The sequence below is a fragment of the Agelaius phoeniceus genome, chromosome 5 (genome assembly GCF_051311805.1).
Source record: "Agelaius phoeniceus isolate bAgePho1 chromosome 5, bAgePho1.hap1, whole genome shotgun sequence".
Classification (NCBI taxonomy): Eukaryota; Metazoa; Chordata; class Aves; order Passeriformes; family Icteridae; genus Agelaius; species Agelaius phoeniceus.
Window position 1 is genome coordinate 12,127,864 of NC_135269.1, and position 23,479 is coordinate 12,151,342.

Below are 23,479 nucleotides of genomic sequence, written 5' to 3' on the forward strand. Positions count from 1 at the left end.
ATTCAGAAATATTACAGAATTATGCATTTCCATTCTTATTCTCATGCTTGGTATACTCAGGAATGTCAAGAAGATCTTTTTTTCTCATAGCATCCCCTTCTGGTCTGTGGGAGATCTTCCAATGACTTCATTTCACTCTTGGTGAACTCCCTTTACTGATGTTTGTCCTAAATGTCGTATTTCTAGTCTTGATAAAATTTAATAACAGAAAGCATCCTGTTTCCTCATGGTTTTGTATTTAAAACTACTCTTTCAAGATATGAAATTTTGGGCAATTTTCTATTTCTCATATAAGAAAGGCATGTCTATTGAGAAGCATCAAAAATTCTCTGTATTTTTATAAACATCCTCTGATACATTTCTACCATAAAAGTCTCCTTGATAGCCAGGTTTTTGTATCAGGCAAGTACCTCAGAAACATCCTCATGTGTTGCTTTTTATTTTCTTTTCTGGATGCTAGGTAATATCTTGAGCATTGGGTTTGGTACTGTGAATTTCAAAAAGTTTTTGTTTGGAACTTGCCTCAGAAAAGTTCTGCCCGTGGATGTGTTTGCACACATGCACATTGGCAGACTTCCATTTCAAAACCAAATTAAGGTCACTCATATTTTAGGAAATATATGCCTCATGAGGCTGAATTTGGAAAAACATACTCCAGAAACCCGTGGTATTGAATGGAGACAGAAACACACAGAGTGCTGAAATGTGGATGCAAAAGTGTGTGAGGGTCAGACACATCTGATATGAACCACATTAAAGAGAATGGATTCCTCCCAGAAAAGGAGCTGGAGTGAAAGGGACACCTGGGGAAAGGAGGGATCTATTCTCTTCTGGCCCATTTCTTTGTCTACATCTCATCTTGGTTCCTTGAAATATTTAAAGGGCAATATCTGCAACCAGTGTTCAAACCTATTTTTCTTTAACTTTGAATTTGTTCTCTTGTCCATCAAGCCATAAGGTACTTCATTCTTTCCATAATAAAGGAACTCTTGTGTATGTAATACCAGAAGTCAGCTCAATCAGATAAACTAACGTCTCTGATTTTATAAGATTTAAAGGGAAGCAGGGCCCTTATAAATTATAAAAGATCTGGGGCCAATAAATCTCCCCTATCCCCATGTAGATGAACTAGTTGGTTCAACCCATCATTTCTGCTGTTAGGTTTCCTTGGGGAAATTTTAAGCACATAAAAACTTGCTGGTATTAATTTTTACTCTGCATTAGCAGATCTTCCACAATTAGCCCTGTCTCATCCAAATCCCTTCAGATGGGGACACGATGCTCTAGCATGCCTCAGAAAGTGGCAGGTGCAGAGTCTTGTATTTTCTCTCTCAATCTGAACCTGTCAAAACACCTGACTTAGATATTAAATGGCAAAAAAACCCCCTTTCACTTAAAAGAGTAGGTGTGACCTCCTCTCCTGTTCCCATGGAGAAACATCCTTAGAAGATCTTCCTCAGACTTTTACTCTGGCCTTATTGTGACTGTGTTCCCTCCCTGTTAATTCATTCTGGTGTCTGATTTTTTTCCACACAGCCACCACCATCTTCTGGCTTCTGGTAGATCACTTCTTAATGCTAGCAGAACTCTGTGATAGCTTTTTTCCTGACAGGAGGGAGCCAAATGAATTCAGGGATCACTGCGATTTACTACATGATCACAGCATGCAGAATTATTAATCTCTTGTCAAAATCAATTTATCTAAGCTATATTAGAGATGATGGGTCTCACTTTTGCCTGGCTGGGTCTGGAAATTATTGGTCTTCACTCTCAAGGCTCTTTCTGGCCTACATGCTTTTCTGCTTGTTGACTCTCACTTAATCTCAACAGGAGGGACTCTCTGCTAGACCTACACCTGCCCATTTAGCTTTCCATTAAATGAAGAAAAAGTACAGCCTTATGCTTGGTCCTGTGCAATTCTCAGACTTTTGAGGATCTCTTTGTGTCTGCAGGAAGCCCTCACTGTCCTCTTTCAATCAGAACACTCCATGAGCTCCCTGGACTGCTGCTCCCCACAAGGACACCAAAAGCTGTAAGGAGGTTCCTGCAGCTCAAGTGTCATCTTTGAATTGTCATGGTTATGTTTATTCCTACCCAGCTTTATATAACAAACATCTCACACATATGACAGGACCCAGAGAAACACTATGTCTCTTCATCATCTTTATAGATTTGTTCTCCAGATGGTATAAATCTTTCTGTATTTCCCCCTGTATTTTATTATGAAATGTGTATAGAGTAAGATGCTTTTGTAAACCTCTTGTTTTTCTGTGTATTGCTGCTGTCTGTATTGTTGAGACTGCCTTCACATTTTTTGTAAATAAGTCTGGTCTCAGTGGTACGTTTACCCCCCTGGTTTTGCCTTTATGCTGCTGAATTAGATGTATTTCTGGTTTTCACAGCTTATTAACACTGATCTTGTAAGTTATGCTTTTTAGTAACCCTGTACTTTTTTCCCATCAAGCCTTATTTCTCTGATAGCAACATTGATCTAACCAGGTGATGAACTGGATGCAAAATAATTTGGTCGGTCTGTTACCTGTTAAAATGTTTATTATTTGATTTTCTCACATTCCCCTGTAGCAGAGACACTGTTTCATTTCTCTGTAACAGAATGCTCACTTGTTTCACACAACAGTTACTTTATCACAAAGAAAAATGCTCCTTTCTCGTATGACAGCCTGATCACTGTAGCCGTCACATTTGTCCAAGCCATTTCTCATCCCCTTCATGCTTTGGCACAGTTGAGCAGAATTTACAAGCACTCTGTGGGGTAAATCTGTTCTTCCCCCTCCCCTAAACAGATCCAGGCAGTGCAAGCACAGCCACAGCTCACACTGCTTGTGGATGAGTGTGCACTATGTGCATGAACACAGTGTGTTCAAAGGAGCCAGGACTAAATGTGAACTAAATCAGCTGCCACCCAGCAGGCTGAGAGCTGTCAGAGAAGCTTCTGACAGCCAACAGGAGTCACATGGCAGCTACAGCAGGAGGACACAAGGCATTGCTCTCCGTGGAAGAGTGGGTCTGTATTACAGACTGGCCATGGGCAGGATGCTCCAGTGCTTTCTTACTCCCTCTGTACTTTTATAGCAAACTGTCAGTCAGGGGTAGGGTTAAAAACTTGGTAGGTTAAACTGCTATGTTAACAGAATAACTGTCAGCAGAATATTTACATGAATAACAAATGATCCCCTAGAAGCTGATGCTCTTTGCATGGTCAACTTTCAAAAATCAATTGTCTGACAAACAAAGGAGCAAGAGTGAACATCACTCTCAAGACATTCACTAGCCATTCTAGTGGGCTAAAATATGCCCTCAATGTTTATAGCAGAGCTGGGTTTGCAGCTCTGTAATAAACATTTGTCACCCATGGGAACTGATAATGAGAGAGTAAAGTTTTGCATGACCAGCAGGCCTAAAAAAAGGCAAAGAGCACAAAGTACCCACCATTTGCAGAGGACATAAAATGAATTTTAAACATGTGTCCCTAGAGCAGAATGTCCAAACTCCTCTCATTATACTGTATGCAATTGGCTTAATCTTCAGAAATGCTCACAACTGGGACCTTTGATGTGCTTGGTTCCACTGAAAATGAGGAGGGATGCTTAGCTGAAAAAAATTAATTAGAGTCCTTTTTTTATGAGATAACCTGAGCCAAGATACCAGTATAACCACACTGCATATTTGAGTTTGGGACAGTTATAGAAAATGAATAATTTAATAAGTTTAGAGATAAATTTTATTATGTGAAATCCTGCACATACAGCTCCCATTTATTTTCCACCTTAACTCTTATAATTGACATCTTAATTATTTTGCCCAAATGTACTGGAGGTGTAAAACAAAAAGAAAACAGCTGCACATCTAATTGTGCATTTTGCCAAAAATGCTATAACTTTCAGAAGAAAGCTCACAGTCATCTAATCATACAGAGGTACTATAAACCTAAACATCTTCCTAATCTTTTCACTTGAGCATTCCCCTGAGATGAGCAAATTAATAGTTCTTGTCATTGCTGGGGCAGAAAATATACAGCAGATGTCTATATTCACTTTAAAGTTCTTAGAAATTTACTAAATTTTCTGTCTCATGAAGATTATTTGCTATGAGTTCTGTAGAGTGATTGTTCATTACACTAAATATGATCCCCCTTTCTTGACCCAAGCAGCAAGCAGTAATTGAGGGTCCTAAGGTGTTGGTGCTGGCACTGAGAGGAAAAATCCTGTTGAATAATCAGTCATTTCTTTGATGTCAACCTGTCTGTTCCCTTATTGGCAGGAAAACTGAATATCTACCCTTTCTGCTTGGTTGCTTCATTTTGTGACACTCTGCCTTCCCAGAGCCATACTTACCATTTTTTCTTCTGGCTGGATCTCCAGCTTCCTCTTCTTTGTTTGTTTATCTTTTTTATGCTTCTTTCTCTCATCTAGGCATATACACTATCAAAAAAAAAAATCACTGCCCAGCATCTCTGCTTCCCTCTGAAATTTCCTGGGTCATGGAGTCAATATTGTCTCATATTTTGCTTTGAGCCTGTGATTGGGTGATGCATCTTCTGCCTCAAGTAGCTGATTCCTGTGAGAAGCTTGGCTGCTTTTCATGGTCTAGCTGAACAGAAGGCTATCCCCACACTCATTAACATAACCGTACCAGTGCAGTTCTAGTCTCATTTCACAGTGTTTTCAACTTCCAGAACATGTTTTTATCCTTGTATTAAATAGAAAAAGGTCTCCTTTCCTTTTTACCATCTACTCTTTTACTTTCTGAACGGTTGCTTGCACCGTTCTTTCCTTTTCAAATATGTGTATCCTCATGGTTTACAGAGTCACTGAATATTCTGAGTTGGAAGGCCCCCACAAGAATCACCTAGTCCAACTCCTGGCCCTGCACAGGACCATCCCCAAGAATCACACCATGTGCCTGGAAGCATTGTCCAAATGCTTCTTGAGCTCTGTCAGGCTTGGTACTGCTTAGACTTCTCTCCTTTAGTGACATCTCATTAGTGATTTTTGCCTATTCTACCTTTGTGATACTTTTAGGTATCTTTTTGAAATGAGGAAAACAGAATGGACTTAACATTTCCACCTTTAATGAAGAGAATCCATGGTTGTTCAGTGCTCTAGACAACATTAGCTTTATCCATAGAGATGACAAGGAACTCTATGTGCATTTGAAGAGGAGATGTGGCATGCCTCACCTTCCAGTGACACCACTTCTCTCAGCTTAAACTGTATTTAGAATATTTCTGCTCACAAAATTGATGCAAGTTATATTTATATCTTGTCTACCTAAGTGTTTACATGCTAAAATATTGTCAATTATCAGCAATGACAGTGTGTCTGGTCCTCCTCTGGAGACAGAGTATTAGTATATGTTCATTAGCAGTGTGGCTAATGAAGTAATGCTCAATATACCGTGCATCTCAATAAAGTTGACACCCATCATCTAATGTTGGTTTCCTTTTAAGGGGGAAAAAGTGAGATTCAGGAATTCAGCTGAGATGTGGCACCCAGTGGTTCCAGCTCCTGTTTACTATACTTTTTCCCTAATCCAACAACTGTAAGGTATTACAAATGGAAACCAAAGAAGATTGTTGACTTTCAAGAAATGCTTAAAAAGAAGCTCATCTTATTATACATAATGCAGCATTGAACCAAGTGTTGAAGATTCTCATTTTCCAAACAGCAGATCTTGGTTTACCTCATGGAATGTTTTGTGTCCTTCATATCCCACCTGTTTATACACCAACTTTGCAGAGCCTAATTTTCCAGGCTCCATAGGGTAATGCTGTTTTCATTCAACCTTCTACCATTCAGACCATGAAGACTAACACAGAGCATGACCAGAATATTCATGATCCATGCTGGGGGGAAGGCTGCAGCCCCCCTGCCCCTCCTTGCCTTGCTGCCCTGTCCCGGTGGCTGGGTCGGGCTGGGCTGACTAGAGCAGGGTCAGACAACAGTGATTTTGATCTGAGACACTACAAATAACCTGAAATTTGTGGTAAAATCTGTGGGTATTCAAAGAAAAGAAAGTAACAACAAAAAGCCCATCAGCTGCGGCGGCAGCGACAGCGCAGCTGGGGCTCACGCTGAGAACCTGCTGCTTTACATGACCCGGCGTTAATTTATTTAATTTGCACTGTTACACTTGGCATTTGCTGGCCATAATGCAAGCTGTTCATTTGCATTTATGGATAGACAGTAGAGGTTATCAATCCCGTCTAGCAGAAATTAAGCACAGAACTTTGAGCAACTTTCAAGCCCTGCCCTAAAAATAAGTGCCGAGAAAAACAAGGTGTCCAGAGAGCACCGCACAGGATAATGTAAAAGTACAGAGTTGGTTCCAAAAGGTGCAGAAAATCCAGATATCAGGGACCAAAGGCACCACTATTAGGACTCAAAATCTTAGTTTCAATATGACAATTTTTCTGAATTTGGAATATTTATATTAACCCAAATTTTCTCCTCCCACCCTACCCAAATTTTCCTGTGCAAGTGTCCCGGGCCGGACCGCAGCTCTGCCCTGACTCCACAGGTTCCCAGTGCCTGTCAGACGGCACTCCTGCCTCCCCCAGCGATGAGCGGAGAGGATGCAAAACCCTCAAACCCCACTCAGAAAAGGGGCACTGCGAGGCGGGACGTGCCGAGCTGCGCCCGAGCCCCGCCGGCTGCCCGCCCTGCCCGCCGCCCGACCTGTTACCCGGGCCCCAGTGTCGCACGCCAAACGCAGAGGGACAGCGGCGACGAGAGAGGGAGAGCGGGTGCAGCCCACGCGTGGCGCGCCCGGCGCACGGAACCGAAGCCCACCCGTGACAAGAGCACGGACCGCAGCCCTCTGCCCACCCGTGACAAGAGCACGGACCGCAGCCCTGTGCCCCGCTGCCCACCCGTGACAAGAGCACGGACAGCAGCCCTCTGTCCCGCTTCCCACCCGTGACAAGAGCACGGACCGCAGCCCTCTGTCCCGCTTCCCACCCGTGACAAGAGCACGGACCGCAGCCCTCTGTCCCGCTTCCCACCCGTGACAAGAGCACGGACCGCAGCCCTCTGCCCCGCTGCCCACCCGTGTCAAGAGCACGGACCGCAGCCCTCTGTCCCGCTTCCCACCCGTGACAAGAGCACGGACCGCAGCCCTCTGCCCCGCTGCCCACCCGTGTCAAGAGCACGGACCGCAGCCCTCTGCCCCCTTCCCATCCGTGACAGGAGCACGGACCGCAGCTTTGTCCCCCTGCCCACCCGTGACAAGAGCACGGACCGCAGCTTTGTCCCCCTGCCCACCCGTGACAAGAGCGCGGACCGCAGCCCTGTGCCCCGCTGCCCACCCGTGACAGGAGCGCGGACCGCAGCCCTGTGCCCCGCTGCCCACCCGTGACAGGAGCACGGACCGCAGCCCTGTGCCCGCCCGCACGGCCCCGCTAACACATGCAGCAGCAGCAGCAGCAGCAGCAGCAGCCCGGCTCCGGGCTTTCCGTACAGACAAACTCCCGTCGTGGGGAAACCTTGCCGAAGCGGAGCTGCGGGCGGCAAACCAGCGAGCTGCGCGGGAACGGGGCTGTCTCCGGCGGCGATTTCTGTCCCCTGGGCACCTGTCCGTGCTCCCCGGCCCCACGCCCGCACCCTCGCCCGCTGCCCCCGCCTTTGCCCCGCCGCGCTGCTCCCGGTCCCGGCGCTCCCCTCGGCGCTCCTCGGCGGGCTGCGAGAGGGAGCGGATTTTAAAGCGGGCTGCGTGCCTGCCCCCCCCCATTCCGCCCCCTCCGCACGCAGGGAAAGCGAAGGGAAAAGTTGCGCTCTCCGGCCGCCCACGCCTCGCTGTCCGCCCCGCGGCGGCGGCGGGGCCGGTGCCGGTACCTGTGCCGCCGATGCCCTGCCGGGCGCTCTCCAGGGGGAAGATGCCGGCGCACTTCTCCCGCTCCACCTGCCCGCCCAGGCACAGCTCCGAGATGATCTGCAGCGCCTTGTGGCAGAGGCTGCCCACGCCGTCCTCCGCCGGGAAACTCATCTTGCGCCCCGGCCGCCGCCGCTAGGCCATGGCCGGCGCGGGACGGCTCCGCGCCCGACCCGCGCTGCCTCCGCGGGGAGCGGAGCGGGGCGGAGCGGCGGCGGCGGCGGCGGGAGCGGCGCGAGTGCTCCGAAGAAGTAGTGAAGGAGCGGGGGGAGGCAAAAAAAAAAAAAAAGAAAAAAAGGGGGGGGGGGGAGGGAGAAAAAAAATAAAAAGAGGGGGAAAAAAAATAAACATCCACTTAGCAACGCGTTTTGTGGCTCTGGGCTCCGGCAGGCAGCTCGGCCAATGGCAGCCCGGCGCGGGGGGCGGGGGGCCCTCGCATCCCCCGGGAAACTTTTCCTTCCCCCGCCCCGCGGCCCCGCTCCGTGCGGCGCGGTGGGCGGAGCGCGGTCCCCTCCCGGCCGCAGCACCCCCGGCCCGGCGGGGCAGCGGGAGCAGTGCGGGGACAGTGCGGGGACAGCGGGGCGCTCCGGGCGCTGCTCCTCGGCCGCTCACCAGCGGAGCTGGCTCCCCACCGCTCTGCTCGTTCTTCCCCCAGCGTTTCTTCTGAGGGGAGCTCGGCGGGGTGATCTTCATCGCGGGCTACCGAGCCGCGTCGAGTTAACTTCGCTGACCAAATCACCGTCTCCGCTTCTCCGCAGCGGAGGGAGCGGGACGTTGACTCTGTGGATTTCTTTAACTTCTAAAGGAGTTAGAGGAACCTTACGGTTGTCTGGTCTGTTTCCTCTACAGATTCTGTAAAGTTGGGTTATTTTATAGGTAAAAAAGTTGCAGCTACGATGTGTGTTTGAATATACTTCTAAAAATCAGTGCAGTGTATACCACTAGTGGTTGTTTCAGTTATTGGATACGGAGCTGAGCAAGACTTCAGCTGTTAACTTGTTCATCTGCTTACTGAAATTCTGACACAATTTTATATTTCTGAGGGAAAATTCCTCTAGTTCGATGGCATAAATATGTCTTGCAATGCTTAATTCTAGCTAGGCATAGATGGAAGGATGTCTGCCAGCAGTTTACTTAGGCAGCACTGCCTGTAGTCTGCTGCTTGGGTGTCTTGGTTTCATAGGCATGAGAAGTTAACTTCTGTGCTGCTGTGCTTTTTTTTCCCCTCTGCATTTTGAATTTTTTATCTGTTACCTGTAAATAAATATCTCTAGCAAACTGTCAAGTTTAACAGTTGAAAACTTTAAAACCATCCTTCGATAGCTGAATTACAGAATAAGGAAATTAATTATTATTCCAGTTTTAATTCTGAAATTCTGTACTTTATATATCATAGATACTTGTTAAAAACACAAGAAGATACTTCTAAACCCCAGCTTTTTGGTGGTTTGAAGGAGCATGCATTTATACAGATGAATTCATGCACATGCACTCTTCAAAATCTTAGGGAAGTAGTAGACTGAGTTGTACACAAATTGTAACATCAACACAAAATCTGTTCCACAGAGCTTTTTTTTTTCAGAGATATAACACCTATTTTAGAAATATCAGATGCTACTAAAGAAATTGTTCCCCATTTAATGCCTTTCCTGAAACCAGCACTGTCAAAACCCTTTGTTAATGCTGCAAAATATTCTGTCAAATCTTACAATGTTTAGACTGTAGCTAGGCAGGGCACAGAACTGTGGAGGTCTATTTGAAGACTCCTTTCACCCTCATAGGGAACTAAATCTGTATAATTATTAAAATAGTCTTGCTAGCAATAAAAATGTATGTAGATATTTTCATTAGAGTGAAGGCAACTGCTGCCTACATCCAAACTTCAAAATATGAACATATTTACTGTCTGTGTGACATTTACAGTCCTGTTCCCAAAATTCTGTCATGCATCACCAACTAATAATTAAGCAGTCTGTTTATCTTTGAGACTTACCCAGAACTCTACAAAAGCTAACAGGAGACACATATACCTAGAAAGGGTCTTCATCAGAAATTGGTATTAATGAGAGCAAGGACTGCATTGAAAGGCTGAGACCTAAGCTCCTTGACTTTTGAACTTTTCTACAGACTCTGCCCATTGATGTATCACACAGCCCATGACTGAAAGTTTCTGCCTCTGAAGTGAATGGCAGCTTTGCCACTGATTTTAGTGAAGTTCCACACATAGACCAGTTTGTTATCCTGCTTTTTTATTTGTGTAGTGAGACTTTGGTGCATTTCTCTATTGCTTGTCTTTGCACACAAGAACTTCATTTCAGTGAAAATCACACCACCTTGGTGTTATTGATATTATTGATGTATACATAGATGCAGAAAAGCACAAACAGCTGTATTCTACAGTAAATAATAAAAAAAAAGGCCCCTGCTTTTGAAGATTTTCAGGTAGGTATTTGGAAGTGGATACCAACTCATCTTTCTTAGATGTCCTAAATATTTAAAAAAATGCTTTTAGGTATATAGCAAACACCGGCCTCACTAAATAGTATTACTGTACCTTTATCAAAGGCATCTAAATTATCTAGATCCTGTTCTTCAGTAAGTAGCATGGATATAAACTTAAATGAATCAATAGAATTGTTTTTCTCATTCTAAGTACTATGAGAGTAGCTTCACCATGAGATTAATGATTGTTCTGGTGAGATATGCTGACTAACTTGTCCTAAACCAGTTCCAGAAACAACTTTTATTTTTGGAGTCAAGTTATTGATGAGGAAGATGCTTTTCTATTGAGGATTTTAGTCTTAAATATAAATTCAGATTACCAATCACGGCATTTTTTCTCCAATATGTTCTTTCAGTGGAAAACAACTTTTTCTGCATATGGAAGGACATAACAGCTTGTTTTCGAGCTACAACTCCCACTGCTTTGATTTTCAATAGCCTGGAAATTTTTAAATTAATATGCAGCTGCATCCTGTGCCCTGGTATCCACCAGGACCATTAATTTTCCCTGTGGGAGGGGTCTCACACAGTGTTTTAGGTCACAGTAACCTCTTGCCTCATGGGTTCCAGGCAGTGCCATCAGACCAGACCATACCAGCTCCTGCTGTTCTGACTGCTGGTCATTGCCAGGTTCATACTGCCTTGACAGATCCCTCTTGACTAAGGGAAAAAATTCCTCTTTTTTTCAAATTAATTGCACGTATTCACATCCTCCTGTTGTTCATGAAGTGTCCAACCAGAGGTAAGGGTGCTGTGCTCTGGACAGGAAAAGCAGGGCGAGATGCTCTGTTTTGTGAGAAGCATCCTTTAATGGGGATACTTCATTGGGGGGTTTTGAAGATTAGGCAATATAGGTAGCCTATATATAAACACAGATAAAAATTTTGGCCCTGGTCTCTTGTTTTGGAATCCAATAAGGATGCCAAAAAAAAAAAAAAAAAAAAAAAAGCATCGGGGCTGGGGGAAAAGAGACATTTCAACATTCAGCTTTTAAGAAGCTAGGAGTAGAAAAGAAGATGGAAACTATAGGTTACATACACGATTTGCCTTTGCAACAGTTACAAATTTTTTTTTGTAACAGTTACATTTTTTCCAGATAACATCTCCATAAATTCCTTGTAAACAGCAAAATAAACCCTGAAACATTAAAGATTGCTTTACTCAATCTACATATTTTTAATCCTCTACTTTTGAGTACGAAGTGAAGAAAAAAAAAGGCATACAGCAGTCCAGGAGCCAGTCAAAGCTGAATGTTCCTAACTTGTGAATTAGAAAGGAAGACTGCTATGAGCACATATAAACAGGGACCCTTCCTTAGTTTAAGCAGTAATACAAAAAACACCTAATTTAAAATTTTTTTTTCCACCATTCTTAAAATTTTTTTCTTCTTGCTTCCACAGTTTCATAATATGTGGTACTACAGAGTCCTCCTCTGAGTTACTTCTTCCAACTTCTAATTCACTGTGAATAAAACTCATAATCATAAAGAGAGCTCCCCATATTTTGTCCAAACAGATGCTTCTTCAATTTTCAGAAATACTGAGCAACTGTTACTTTATTTTTTTTCCACTTGATTTGGTGCAGTTGGTACTTAGACTACAAATCTGAGCAAAGACAGTCCTTCAGGACCTGCACAAACAGATGAAGCCACTTCTGAGAGCCAGCAGCTAACAATGTTGGCAGTTTTGTGAAAACATTTTTTAAAAGATGCATAGCTTGGAACAATTTATGAAGATTTACTATAAGTCCTGCAGAATAATTGGTTAGGGAGAGAGGACAAAGTGATTACTACTGTATTTTATTTCAAATTGTGCTTTTTATGTGGTACGTGGCATTGACAAATTCTTGGTGTCTTGGAGCCCTGCATCCACTGTGAGTTGTTGTTTGCTTTTTGGCTGCTAGCAGGTAATTACATAAAATCCCTTTTTTCACTGCAAAATCCTAGGCATGGGGTGTGGTGTTTTTTATGGCTGTTTGAGCGGGAGGAATGGCAGAGCAGCCAGCAGATCCCTAGAGCTCATCCTGGCTCATGGAGAGGATGGAGGTAGTTTGGTCCTCACTTGGTGTGTCCAGTGGACAGACTGTTGGAAGAGGTAAGAAGGGCAAATTTCCATCTTTTGTTTTTGTTTTTTTTTAGGTTTTTTGTTTGTTTGTGGGGTTTTTTGTTTTTGTTTTTAAGTATTTTTGGGTCTGATCAACCTTTTATATCTGCCATTTCTCAGCTGAAGGGCTTGAAGGGCTTTCTTGTCTCCTCTCTGTGGCTGTATCCACACAGCCTCTCATTTATCATTTTCACCTAATTTTTGAAGCAGAAGAAAAGCAAGGTCACAGAGAAGCAACGTGTTTGAGCATGTATGTGTGACATGGTGCCCTGAAAGGACATGTTCTATTGAATCATAGCATGTTAACAATCTCTGTTGCCATTTTTCTTCCTATTACCTTCCCTTCTTTCACTTTGTTGCACTTATTGAGGAATGAGGTTGAGACTGGCATTAGCAAGTTTTCTTCAGCTTCAGGACAAGATATCACACTGAAATAATGATTTGCAAAGTTGATTGGTTTGAAGAACCCATAAAATAATAGGAAAAAATTATTTTTCTTCTCTCAGCATACTTTTCAAAGTTTTTCCTGAAAGCCAACTTTCTTAAAATGCTTTCTGGTAATACAAGCCAACCCTAAGCTTTGGTGAAATAAGGAATTTTTTGCTACTAGAATTGCTCAATGCAGCCAGGTTATGCTGATTAATTTGGGCTATTCCTCTGCACCTAATGAATTTCTGTCTCTGTGTGCCTTCTAGTGATACAGCTGTGAGCATGCTCCTTAATGATTTTCAAGCTCTATTATCAACCTAAACACAGACACAAGGAGTTTGTTTGTGAACATAATTTTTGTTCCAGTTTTGTTCCTCTCTACTTGATTTTCATGGTTGAGTGCCTCCTATAATGGCTTCAAATTTATTCTGCTTAAAAAATATTTAATTTAAAAATCCTGATAAATTAAGGGTATTGTGGCCCATTTGGTTGTATCCTGCTCTCACAGCAACACTATTCAGTGAATGTGTGATTAGGTCCTAATGGAACAGCACAAAACTCACTGAAATAATTTGTGGTAGTGCAGCTACAGCAAAAACATTTGCTTTGAAGGGCAACACTTTTGCTGCAATACATTTAATTCATATCCTAAGATAATTAGAATGAAATAGATCAACTATTATGAAATAAACACCTGTTCACCTATACTATCAATAGCCACTGTAGAGATGTACATGTAGGTAATAAAATTATTTCATCCATATAAATCATGAAGTTCCACATAAAAGAAACAAATAATTACTACTCAGCATTGTCAAAAGAGTAAAGCTCCATGCTTTTAGAAGATAGCATCTCTACCCTCGACATTCATTCATGATAAATGAGCCTCATTTCAGCATTTGTTGAGAGCAGGAGACCTTTATCCTGTGACATTGTTCTATTCCACTGTCATTATTTCTTAATTAGCTCTGTCATCACTAGTTTGGAGCTTGGTGTATGTTACTGGCCAAATTCAGCTTTGACTTAAGTGGGTACAGTGCCATTTAATCACAATAGAAATTATGTTCATTTGCGTCAGGCCTCTGCTCGATTCTCAGCTCTTAACCAGTGGATCATGGAACAAGGAACAACTTTCCTTGTTCACAACAGGTGCTGAAAAATGAGCACAGAAAAGTAACTTTTAGAGTGAGAAGGTGCCATTCACACATCTGGGGACGAGTCTCACCCTGCTCCCTTCCCACTCTGGTGGGGGACAGGCAGAGCTGCCTGCGGGCGTCTGACACGTCCCGCAAGCCAGGCCTGCTGCTTGCACAGTGACAGGGGCTCTTGCAAGGTCTGACAGTGCCAGCAAGAACACAGTAGTCCTTCACCATCCTCAACCAGAGCAGTCCCCTTAGGTAATTTGAGAAATAATCTGATTCCCCCTGCCGTGCCTTTTGCACTTATAATTCCTGCTGCATAATATTTTGGCTGGGTCATGGAACCTTAGCAGTGTGCCCACTCATAAAGTGATGTCTCATGTTCTGGTTCTCAGAGAGCCGGTTTCCCACCTGGATCATGGTAAATAAATTCTGTTGGGTTTAAAATGACCTTTTCCATTCTCTAATATTTTGTAATTTAATTTGTTTTTCAGTGAGAGAAAGGAGCTAATCCCTGGTAATTCTAATTAACACAGCTCCGATTTTCCATAATCATTCTATTCAGGGATTTCTTCCTAGCCCTGAATCGCTTCTTTTGTTTACAGTCAGGGGAATAAGTCAGACACAATACCCAAAGACAATGAATTAGTACCATGCAGAGAGCTGTTTGTGGGGTCTTCCATCAGCAGAGTGTGGTTGCTGCTGACTGGAGTCTTTGGAAGGGCTGGAAGAGCTATTTGGCAGTGTGCAAAGCTTCCCAGAATGGATGGGAAAGGAGCACACAGGCCTGTGGCATCAGGTGTTTTCCTGCACAGGTTGACAAAATGGCCAAGTCTGCCACACCAGAAAAAGTGTGCTGCAAATTTGTGCCCTCAGCATCAAGGACGTGAGATTTTCTGGAGGGGACTCACAACTGAGGCTTTGCAAATGTCTTAAATAAATGGTAGGAATGCTGATGCCTTCCACCTCACCCTGAAGTCTGGTTACCCATCTTGAGTTAGTAATCATACCACAAAGTACAATATTTACAAATTTCTTGATCTGGTGAGTGAGCACTGGGGAGATTGACAGCAGCAGAACCTGCCTAAAGGTCACATCAATTAATAACTGTGAAGGCTGTATTAGGGGTATTTTATTTTAAGCACATTTCTTTTTTTTTCTTAGTGTTTATGGAAAGAAAATAGTTTTCAGCTTGTTTGAATATGCTGTCAGGTTGCCCTACCACATTGGTAAGAGTCCTGGGATGCATATGTGAATGTTGGAAAGAGTAAGGATATATGGATATTTACCCACAGGAACAACCCAAACATATAAAAATCATGTCTCAAATGTGGCTGAATCGTGAATGTTTCATCAAGATATCATATCATGGGTCTCTAACTTGTCATATAATCATGGTGTGTGTATATGAACAGTCTTTAAATAAATAAATTCTGGTGAGGCACAACACGAAAGAGGTGGAAGCAGTTTCTATCATCCTTGGTAGGACATCTGAGCCTCTAAAACATGTGATTCACTAACTTTCATGGGAAGGTTCCCCTGATAGCTGCTCTCTGTGTCCTTACAGGGAGGTGTTGTAGTGTTTCTTTAACTCCAGAAATAACTATCTGAGAAGGAACATGGTAGCACTGTAGAGGATGCTTTACCATTTCAAAAGAAAATCTATACCTGCAAAATGCTACATTTGTTTTTCAGAATTAGTTCTCACAGGTGCTTTTTCTATTAAAAATGCTTTTCCCAAATGGTTTACAGTGCATATAGTCAAAGGCAGCAAATATAATGATAAAGTAATATAATGATGCTTTGATAAAGTCATATATTACCTGACTGAGAGCAAAATTCTGGACTACTGCAATTACAGCATCTTCCATTTACTGTAAAATTCAGAAATCAAGACACAGTTTTGGGGGAGAATCACTGCCAAATAACTGTGAGCATGGAGTGTTTCATATTCCTAACTGTGAATGATGCACTTAGGGAAAAAACTAGGAGATGAACTTTAAAAATGCAGGTTTTAAAGTAAAAGCAGAAAAACATAAAAGAAGCTTTTTTTTTTTTTTTTGTAAACTTAAAAGCTTTTGCATAAATTCTGAGTCAGGCACTGTAGACAGCAATTTCTTCTGCCCAAAAGGATAAATATATGGCTGCATTCTTCTCCATATCAAATTATCATTTGATTTAATGGAAAGAAGCTCGCAAAGAAGCCACTTGTAGGTCTAGCTGTGAGACTGGTCATATATTCATATTTTGATGAAGATTTCATATTTTGCTCTATTTCAGAGCAGCCTAAAATGTTTTTCTAATATACACTAATAGATAGTGAACCCATTGTGCCTGTCCATCAGCTTAAAATCAGCTAAAAATCAGAGCTCTCGAGTTCTGAAGGCCTTAGCCTATAAAAGAAGAGTGCAGGAGAATTTCTTTGTCTTTCCTGCATTTAGCTATTTACAGTGTAGATGTATTATCTGTCATCTTCTCATAGCTTATGGACAAAAGTGGGCACTGTACTGTGAATTATCTGAGCCCTCTTACTTGCTACCTTAAGATGAGATAAATTTTTCTTTTGGCATAGCTATTCTCCATTGACTGGGGAGTGTTTGAGGGTCCCCAGGATTAGGGAAGAGATGAGAATCTTGAGTCCATGTTTCAGAAGGCTGCTTTATTATTTTATGATATTATATTATATTGACCTCAGAAGGCTAGACAAGAATGAATAATAAAAAACCCATGACTGACCAGAGTCCCGACACAACTGGACCATCATTGGTCATCAAGTAAAAACAATACACATGGAACCAACCAAAGATGCACCTGTTGGTAAGCAACCTCCAAACCACATTCCAAGAAATCAGATTATTATGGTTTACATTTCGTTTTTGAGGCTTCTCAGCTTCTCAGGAGAAAAATCCTGGCGAAGGGATTTTCCATAAAATATGTCAGTGTCAGGGGAGGGATGGCCAGCTCAAACAGGAACAGGAATTGCAGTACAGGGCAGTAAGTCCAACTCTGAGAGATTTAGAATTTCAGTCTTCTAAGACAGTGGCACACACAGAAAGCATGAAGATGTTACATTATTCTGTGAAACTATGGAAGTAAGAGGTTCTGGGGAAAGGGATTCCCCTTTCACTAGACTTCCAGTTCTCACACAGACTGATCTCATGGGAGTTTTTGGATTTTTTTTTCATGATGAATATCATCTGTGATGGAAGCCATAGTCCAAAATACTTTTGGAGTCTTCTTGTAGAACCTTCTCCTTCAGCTACTCATCCTGTGGGAAGCCAGAACCCTTCCACTGGTGTACTACATGAGAATATGATTCATGAAACATCCACGGATCCAGCTGATATTGCTGTGTGGGTATGTGGAATTACTTACAATGAATACAGCTGTGGTAAATCTGTAAATCTGTAAATACAGGAAGTGTTAAATCTGTTCAAAAAATGATCTCAAACTGGTCTGGACTGGAATATCCTTAATAAAAGAATAAAGTAAATGCGAGTTTCTGCACACTTGCAAATTCACTTGTGTGCGTGTTACACAAATTCTGTGTGAGGAACAAACCTAAATAAAAACTATATTTGTAGCAATTTTTCTCAATTTTTCTACATCAACAAGAAAATAACATTCTATCATTTCTAAGTCTGAAGGTAATCTGAACTCATTAGAGAGAACAGTAAGGCTGGGAGCTAGTAAACTAATAATTTTACAATATTTTTTATGGCAGTGATGGTGAAAGCAGTTTTTGTGGAAGAAGGATCATGAGGACGTAAGGGAGACTGATATTTAGGAGATCCATTAAAAATTTTACAAAAAAAGTTGCAGTGTACAATATTTATATGATATTTGGTGAACAAATCTAAAGAAGATAGAGTCTGAAATAGAAAAAAGACTGACTTGATGTGAGTTGTAGTCAGCTACTTGAGTAAGGTAGCTGACACTATACTATAAAAGACACTAAACATGATGCAAAGTATTCATTAAAAACTCTCCTGTGACTTAAACAAGGCTGCTATATATTTACATCTGTTTCATATGATAAGCAACTCTATGAAAAGGTAAAACTTTTCAAAACTTGAGCTGTTTCTTGTGCACATTCTTATGTGCTTCACAGCGTGATGTAAACAAAGTATTAAACTTTGAGGAAAAGAAGTTTGTCCATTAAATGGATTAACAAGCCAGGGTCTAATAAAAAATTTAACAAAAAATTAACAGCAAGAAATTCTTCAGAGGGACTAAGGAAACATATTGGAGAAATTAAAATCAAAAAAAAGTGTAAATAAACTGGGGAAACAAAAGAGAAATGAATGTTTAAAGTTATGCCTGCCCTGACCAGCAAAAAATTCCCCCAAATAAGCAGAAAACTTTGCTTAAAAGCTAAGAGAGGACCTGAAAAAAAAAAAAAAGCAGGCTAGAACAGGAGGTGAGGCTGACACCCAAATATTAGTGAGCAGTGCATTGAGTCCAGAGACAATTGGTGAAGGTGGCCAATAAAGTTCAGAAGATTGAGCACTGATTTAGGAGCAGGTGACACATCATATTCACTACAGTGGGATGGAGAGAGCTTTATTGGCAGGGGATCTCCAGCTCATACACTTGGGTTGGCAGTACCAGATAGCAATCCCTTACCCACATTTAGTAACCAATACCATGAGGAAGCATTGTACTTTGCTGGTTTTATCAACCAGAACATTATGCAACTTTAAAAATTATTATTATTTTTTACTTCAACAAAAAATCTGTATGTCATTTTTCTGGGAGTAATCAAAGAGGACTCTGTTTTTAAAAAATATATGCCAATAGGCTATAAAAGACTAAAAAAATATAATAATGCAGCACTTAAAAGTATGAGTTTTGTATAATCTCTATTGAGCAAAGGCATGATAATTCATAGTGGATGGGAAGCTTGTTGGACAGTAAGGATTGAGTTAGCATTCAAGATGAACATTTCATTTTAGCTGTTTAGAAAGACAGATATTTGCATATTTATACATATGTATATGCATAAAATACATATATATATGTGTATATGTATTTATATATATGCATCTAAAGCTGGTTTCTTTGTGTCCAAACTTCAGCCCCCTGCTGCTTTTGCTTCCTCTAATTTACTATTGTCCTACAATAGCAGAACAGTCCTGAAGTTGTCTGTGTACCTGATTAATATTGTACAGTACCTACTCAGGGCCAATCCACTTGAGCTAATGAGCAGATTCTTGTTAAGTTCCAGGGATTTTGGTGCAAACTCTCATGAGATGCCTGTTACTCAACAAATGCACTGGATTCCTGCTGTTATACAATCTTAGATAATAATAAAAAAATGTCCTCAGAGAACTGAAAGCAGAAGGCACAAATACACCGTATTTTAATGTACATATAAACACATTCACAAAATGCATTTATCTCTGAAGCAGTAAATTTGCTCTAAAGCCTTTCATGTATCAATACATATGTCTTTTAAGAATGTACAACTCTCTACTGGTTTTTGTTAGCATTACATCTTTGGGTACTAAATAATTAAGCACTTTGTCTCACTTTTCAGTAGAGGGCACTCAGAACAAATCATAGATCAAAATAATGTATAAAAGACACTAAACATGATGCAAAGTATTCATTAAAAACTCTCCTGTGTCTTAAACAAGGCTACTATATATTTACATCTGTTTCATATGATAAGCAACTCTATGAAAAGGTAAAACTTTTCAAAACTTGAGCTGTCTCTTGTGCACATTCTTATGTGCTTCACAGCGTGATGTAAGCAAGCTATTAAACTTTGAGGAAAAGAAGTTTGTTCCATTTAATGGATTAACTAGCCAGGGTCTAATAAAAAATTTAACAACTTTGTAATGAACTGAGCCTGTCCTCTCTTTCTGGATATAATGAATAGTGTGTGTAGGTCTTGGTAATAGACATCATTCCCTTTCTTGTACTCCTAATTTAAATTATGTAAAGTTGAAAACATGCAGGCTTTGTTTCCAGCAGAAACTGGTCTGTATATCAGGAGAAAAGAGTCCTGATGCCTCACTAGCTCTATCTAACTTTAATACCAGTGTAACCCTAATGAATGCAGCTATCACATCATTATAGAAAGAGCAGTGCTGTGTAAATCTGGATAAAACAATTGGATCATGTTGGCTTTCATGAAGAAAAATGCAGATTCAAATGAACTTAATTTTAAATAAAATTCAAGAAAAGAATCAACATGTTTTACAAGGCCATGCAACAAGTAACAAGTAAATGTAACAAATTTAAGGCACGAAAACTTTTGGTATTTTTCTTTTTTATATAAGAGCTCCATTTTGCTCAATAAATAGAAAGGAAAGATGGATTTCCGGGCTTTTTTTTTGTTTGTTTGTTTGTTTGTTTTGGTTTTTGTTTTTGTTTTTTTTCCCACACAAGTATCTAAACTTAGTTTATGTATCTACTTTATAAAATGGATGCTTTTTGAGTTAATTCTTAGTAACATGAGCCCACAGCTTTTTTACACACAAAGTGTTCCATGAACACCTAATTTTTGCACATGAAGAGCTTCTATGCTTACGTAGAAATGTGTGTCTATCATCTATTATGTCTGGATTAAACCCAGAGAAAGGAGGTGTGTTCATCTGTATCTGCACTGAAAGAAACATCAATCACAAAATTTTACTTATTTCTTCCAAGGATAATTTTACACATTTTTATACATTTTTAACCTTTTTTTTAAATCCTTGTGAAATGCTAAAACTGCTGTTTATCCACAGATTATGTACGCCAAGACAGCAAAGTTTCTCATGGCTTTCCCAGTGGGCAACTCAAATTTGATCTGCTGAAGAAGTAAATTCCATCTGGATGTTAATTCTTCACATAGCTCCTTGAAAGCTGGCCATGCTGAGGTTAATCTCCAGCACACTATTTTTGAGACCAAGGGAGGAGGAGCTCTGATATTTGACGTGTCATTAATATGGCACTCCCCCTGCTATGACACTGATAATTTTCTATTAAACTAGCCCTGGTAATCATCCAGAACCAGGCACCCATTCTTTGGGACTAACCACTGGGTATAAGCAGGAAAATTGCAAACTCATTTTATTTCTGAGCTAAATTGTCACCAGCATGTGAGGCTGCTTCTGTAGAGGTGAAATGCTAGAAAACTAATCTACCATACTGCTAACTCTAAAAGTTTAGACAGCCCAGTCTTGCTGAGTGACATAATTCAAGGCTTTTACTGTTTCAAATGTGTAACCCTGGTGATTTAGGTATTGACCTTAAAGATCATAGTAGAAGAAAATTTATTGTATTATCTCTCTTCCATGTCAGAAAAGTACATACTGTGAAATTAAAATAACACATCATTTCTCGTTAAAGGAAGCTAGTCTGTGCTCTGGATTGATTGGTGGGGGAAAAAAAATCTTTATCACAAAGTAATTTAAATGTGTTTCATAAAATTATGTGCTATGTTTGAAGACTGTGACCCAAAAAGAAATACATACACATGGTCATGCTCTTGGAAACATCCATGTGTGTATAGTATTTTATGTTTATGTGCAAGCAGTTTTGGTTTTTACAATAATAATTAGGACTGCTTCAGAAATATAAGTGCTGAATGGAAACACTGAGTGGTTTTTTCCATACTGTATACCTTGCAGTATAAATTCTGACAGCAAGCACTGGACACACCAGACACACCTGCAGCCCTGGCTGTGTTTCAGATCACCTGTGCCAGTCCAGCTGCTCCCTTGCTCTGTGCTTTACTTTGCATCTTGGGGTGCTCCCAGAGTTAGGAACTGGATTCCTTTCTAATGAAAAGAATCTTGAAGGAGAGATCCAGGAGTGTGTCTAAAATCCTATATCCACTATTGATTATTCATGATTCATTCATTCATTCATTCATTCATTCATTCATTCATTCATTCATTCATTCATCAGGGAACCACCTGAAACTTCATTAAAAATGTGTCAGGGGCATCAGGCTCTCAACACCAATGGTTTCATCCTGCACCACTCTTCTTATGTGCTTGACTACTTGTAATGCAGTCAGTGCCCAAACAACCCCAAATCCATATACTTTAGATATCTTATTAATTTTCATTAGTATTTCTTGGCCCAAAAACCATGCAGAAGCAGTTTATCATGAGCATTCAAAAGCTGAAGTCTGTGTTGTGTTAGTTGATTTAAAATGTTTATTCAGATCAGATGGGAAGCTTCGTATCCTGATTAACTGAGGATGGGAATGCAATATTTATGTGTATAAATTCAGTTTGTTTTCCACAAATATTCTCCAGTGGTCACTTAAAGTTCAGTGTTTTATACATTTCTGCCAAAAGGATGTTTGCTGTAAAAGTCAAACACAAAAAGGTTCCTGATTATAAGCATTGTAGAACAAATTAATCTTAGAAATTATTTTACACTCTTTGCCCAGGACTAATTTGGTCTGCATTTCTTTCAACAGCAAACAACATAGCTTTTGATTGTTTTAATGCACATTTATAATTTTAAAATATTAATAACTACAAGGAACTTAATTATTTTCACTTGAAAAATAAAATGTTAATGATGGCTGGAGGAATCGTTGTTTTGCATAATAGCATCTACTGTAGCCACACAATAAAATACCAAAAGAGAAGACTTTTATCCATTTTTACTAACAAAACACATTTTACATTGTGGTAAGCATGATTTTTCAAACAAAAGTCTGTTCCTACTTGAAAATATATGTCATCCATTATATATAAATATATATAATACATATAATGTCATCCATTATATATTAAATATATATGCCCTCATCCAAACACAGCTCTGAATGCTCTTACGTGGATTTTTATGCCAACATGCCACACCTGCTTAGATAATAGGATAAAAGTGGGAATGCAGAAGAAACTGTAACTGCCAGCTACATTAAAAGATGTTTTTGAATGTGCACAAGCTTTGATAGATGCCCCAACAGAATCGGCTTCTCAAGGAATTACAGAACTTGCAAACAGCACTCATTATAAGGTTAAATTTTATTTTAATCTTAATTTTTAAATGTGTTGGTGAAAGAGGAAAAATTTTAGTCTGCAAATTTTTCTCTAGGTGAGCTCTGTTGCTGGGTCTCTGTGTAGCTACAGAAGATTGTCAGCACAAAGCCATCTGCAGAACTGTGGTCTTCGCACTGCTTTATCCAATCTGTATTCAGGAGATTTAGAGATTTAATGGCTCAGTTTTTATGGTAAGCATAAAACAGAACAATCACCAAGCTATGGCAAATTAACCATGTGTTGTTTGACACCTTTTATTTCCCAGTGTTGAGATGGAACTTTTGTTGAGGTAAATTTGTGCTCACATTTACCTCAACAAAATACGTGCCTTGAGTTCTTGAGTGATGAATGAGCATGTTCATCACTCACGCACATATTTTTTTTTAAATCTCATCATTCATAATTCTATTTAGAGCTTGTC

At 40.7% G+C, this 23,479-nt stretch overlaps 1 protein-coding gene across 1 annotated transcript in view; it reads right to left on the bottom strand.

Moving 5' to 3' along the window:
* Positions 1-8,146, bottom strand: part of SYT10 (synaptotagmin 10) — a 37,166-nt gene extending 29,020 nt beyond the window's left edge. The window contains exon 1 of the mRNA XM_054631922.2: positions 7,854-8,146. Coding sequence (XP_054487897.2) covers positions 7,854-8,004 — 151 coding nt within the window. The 5' untranslated portion in view covers positions 8,005-8,146. The remainder of the gene's footprint in view (positions 1-7,853) is intronic.
* Between the last annotated feature and the right edge of the window lie 15,333 nt (positions 8,147-23,479).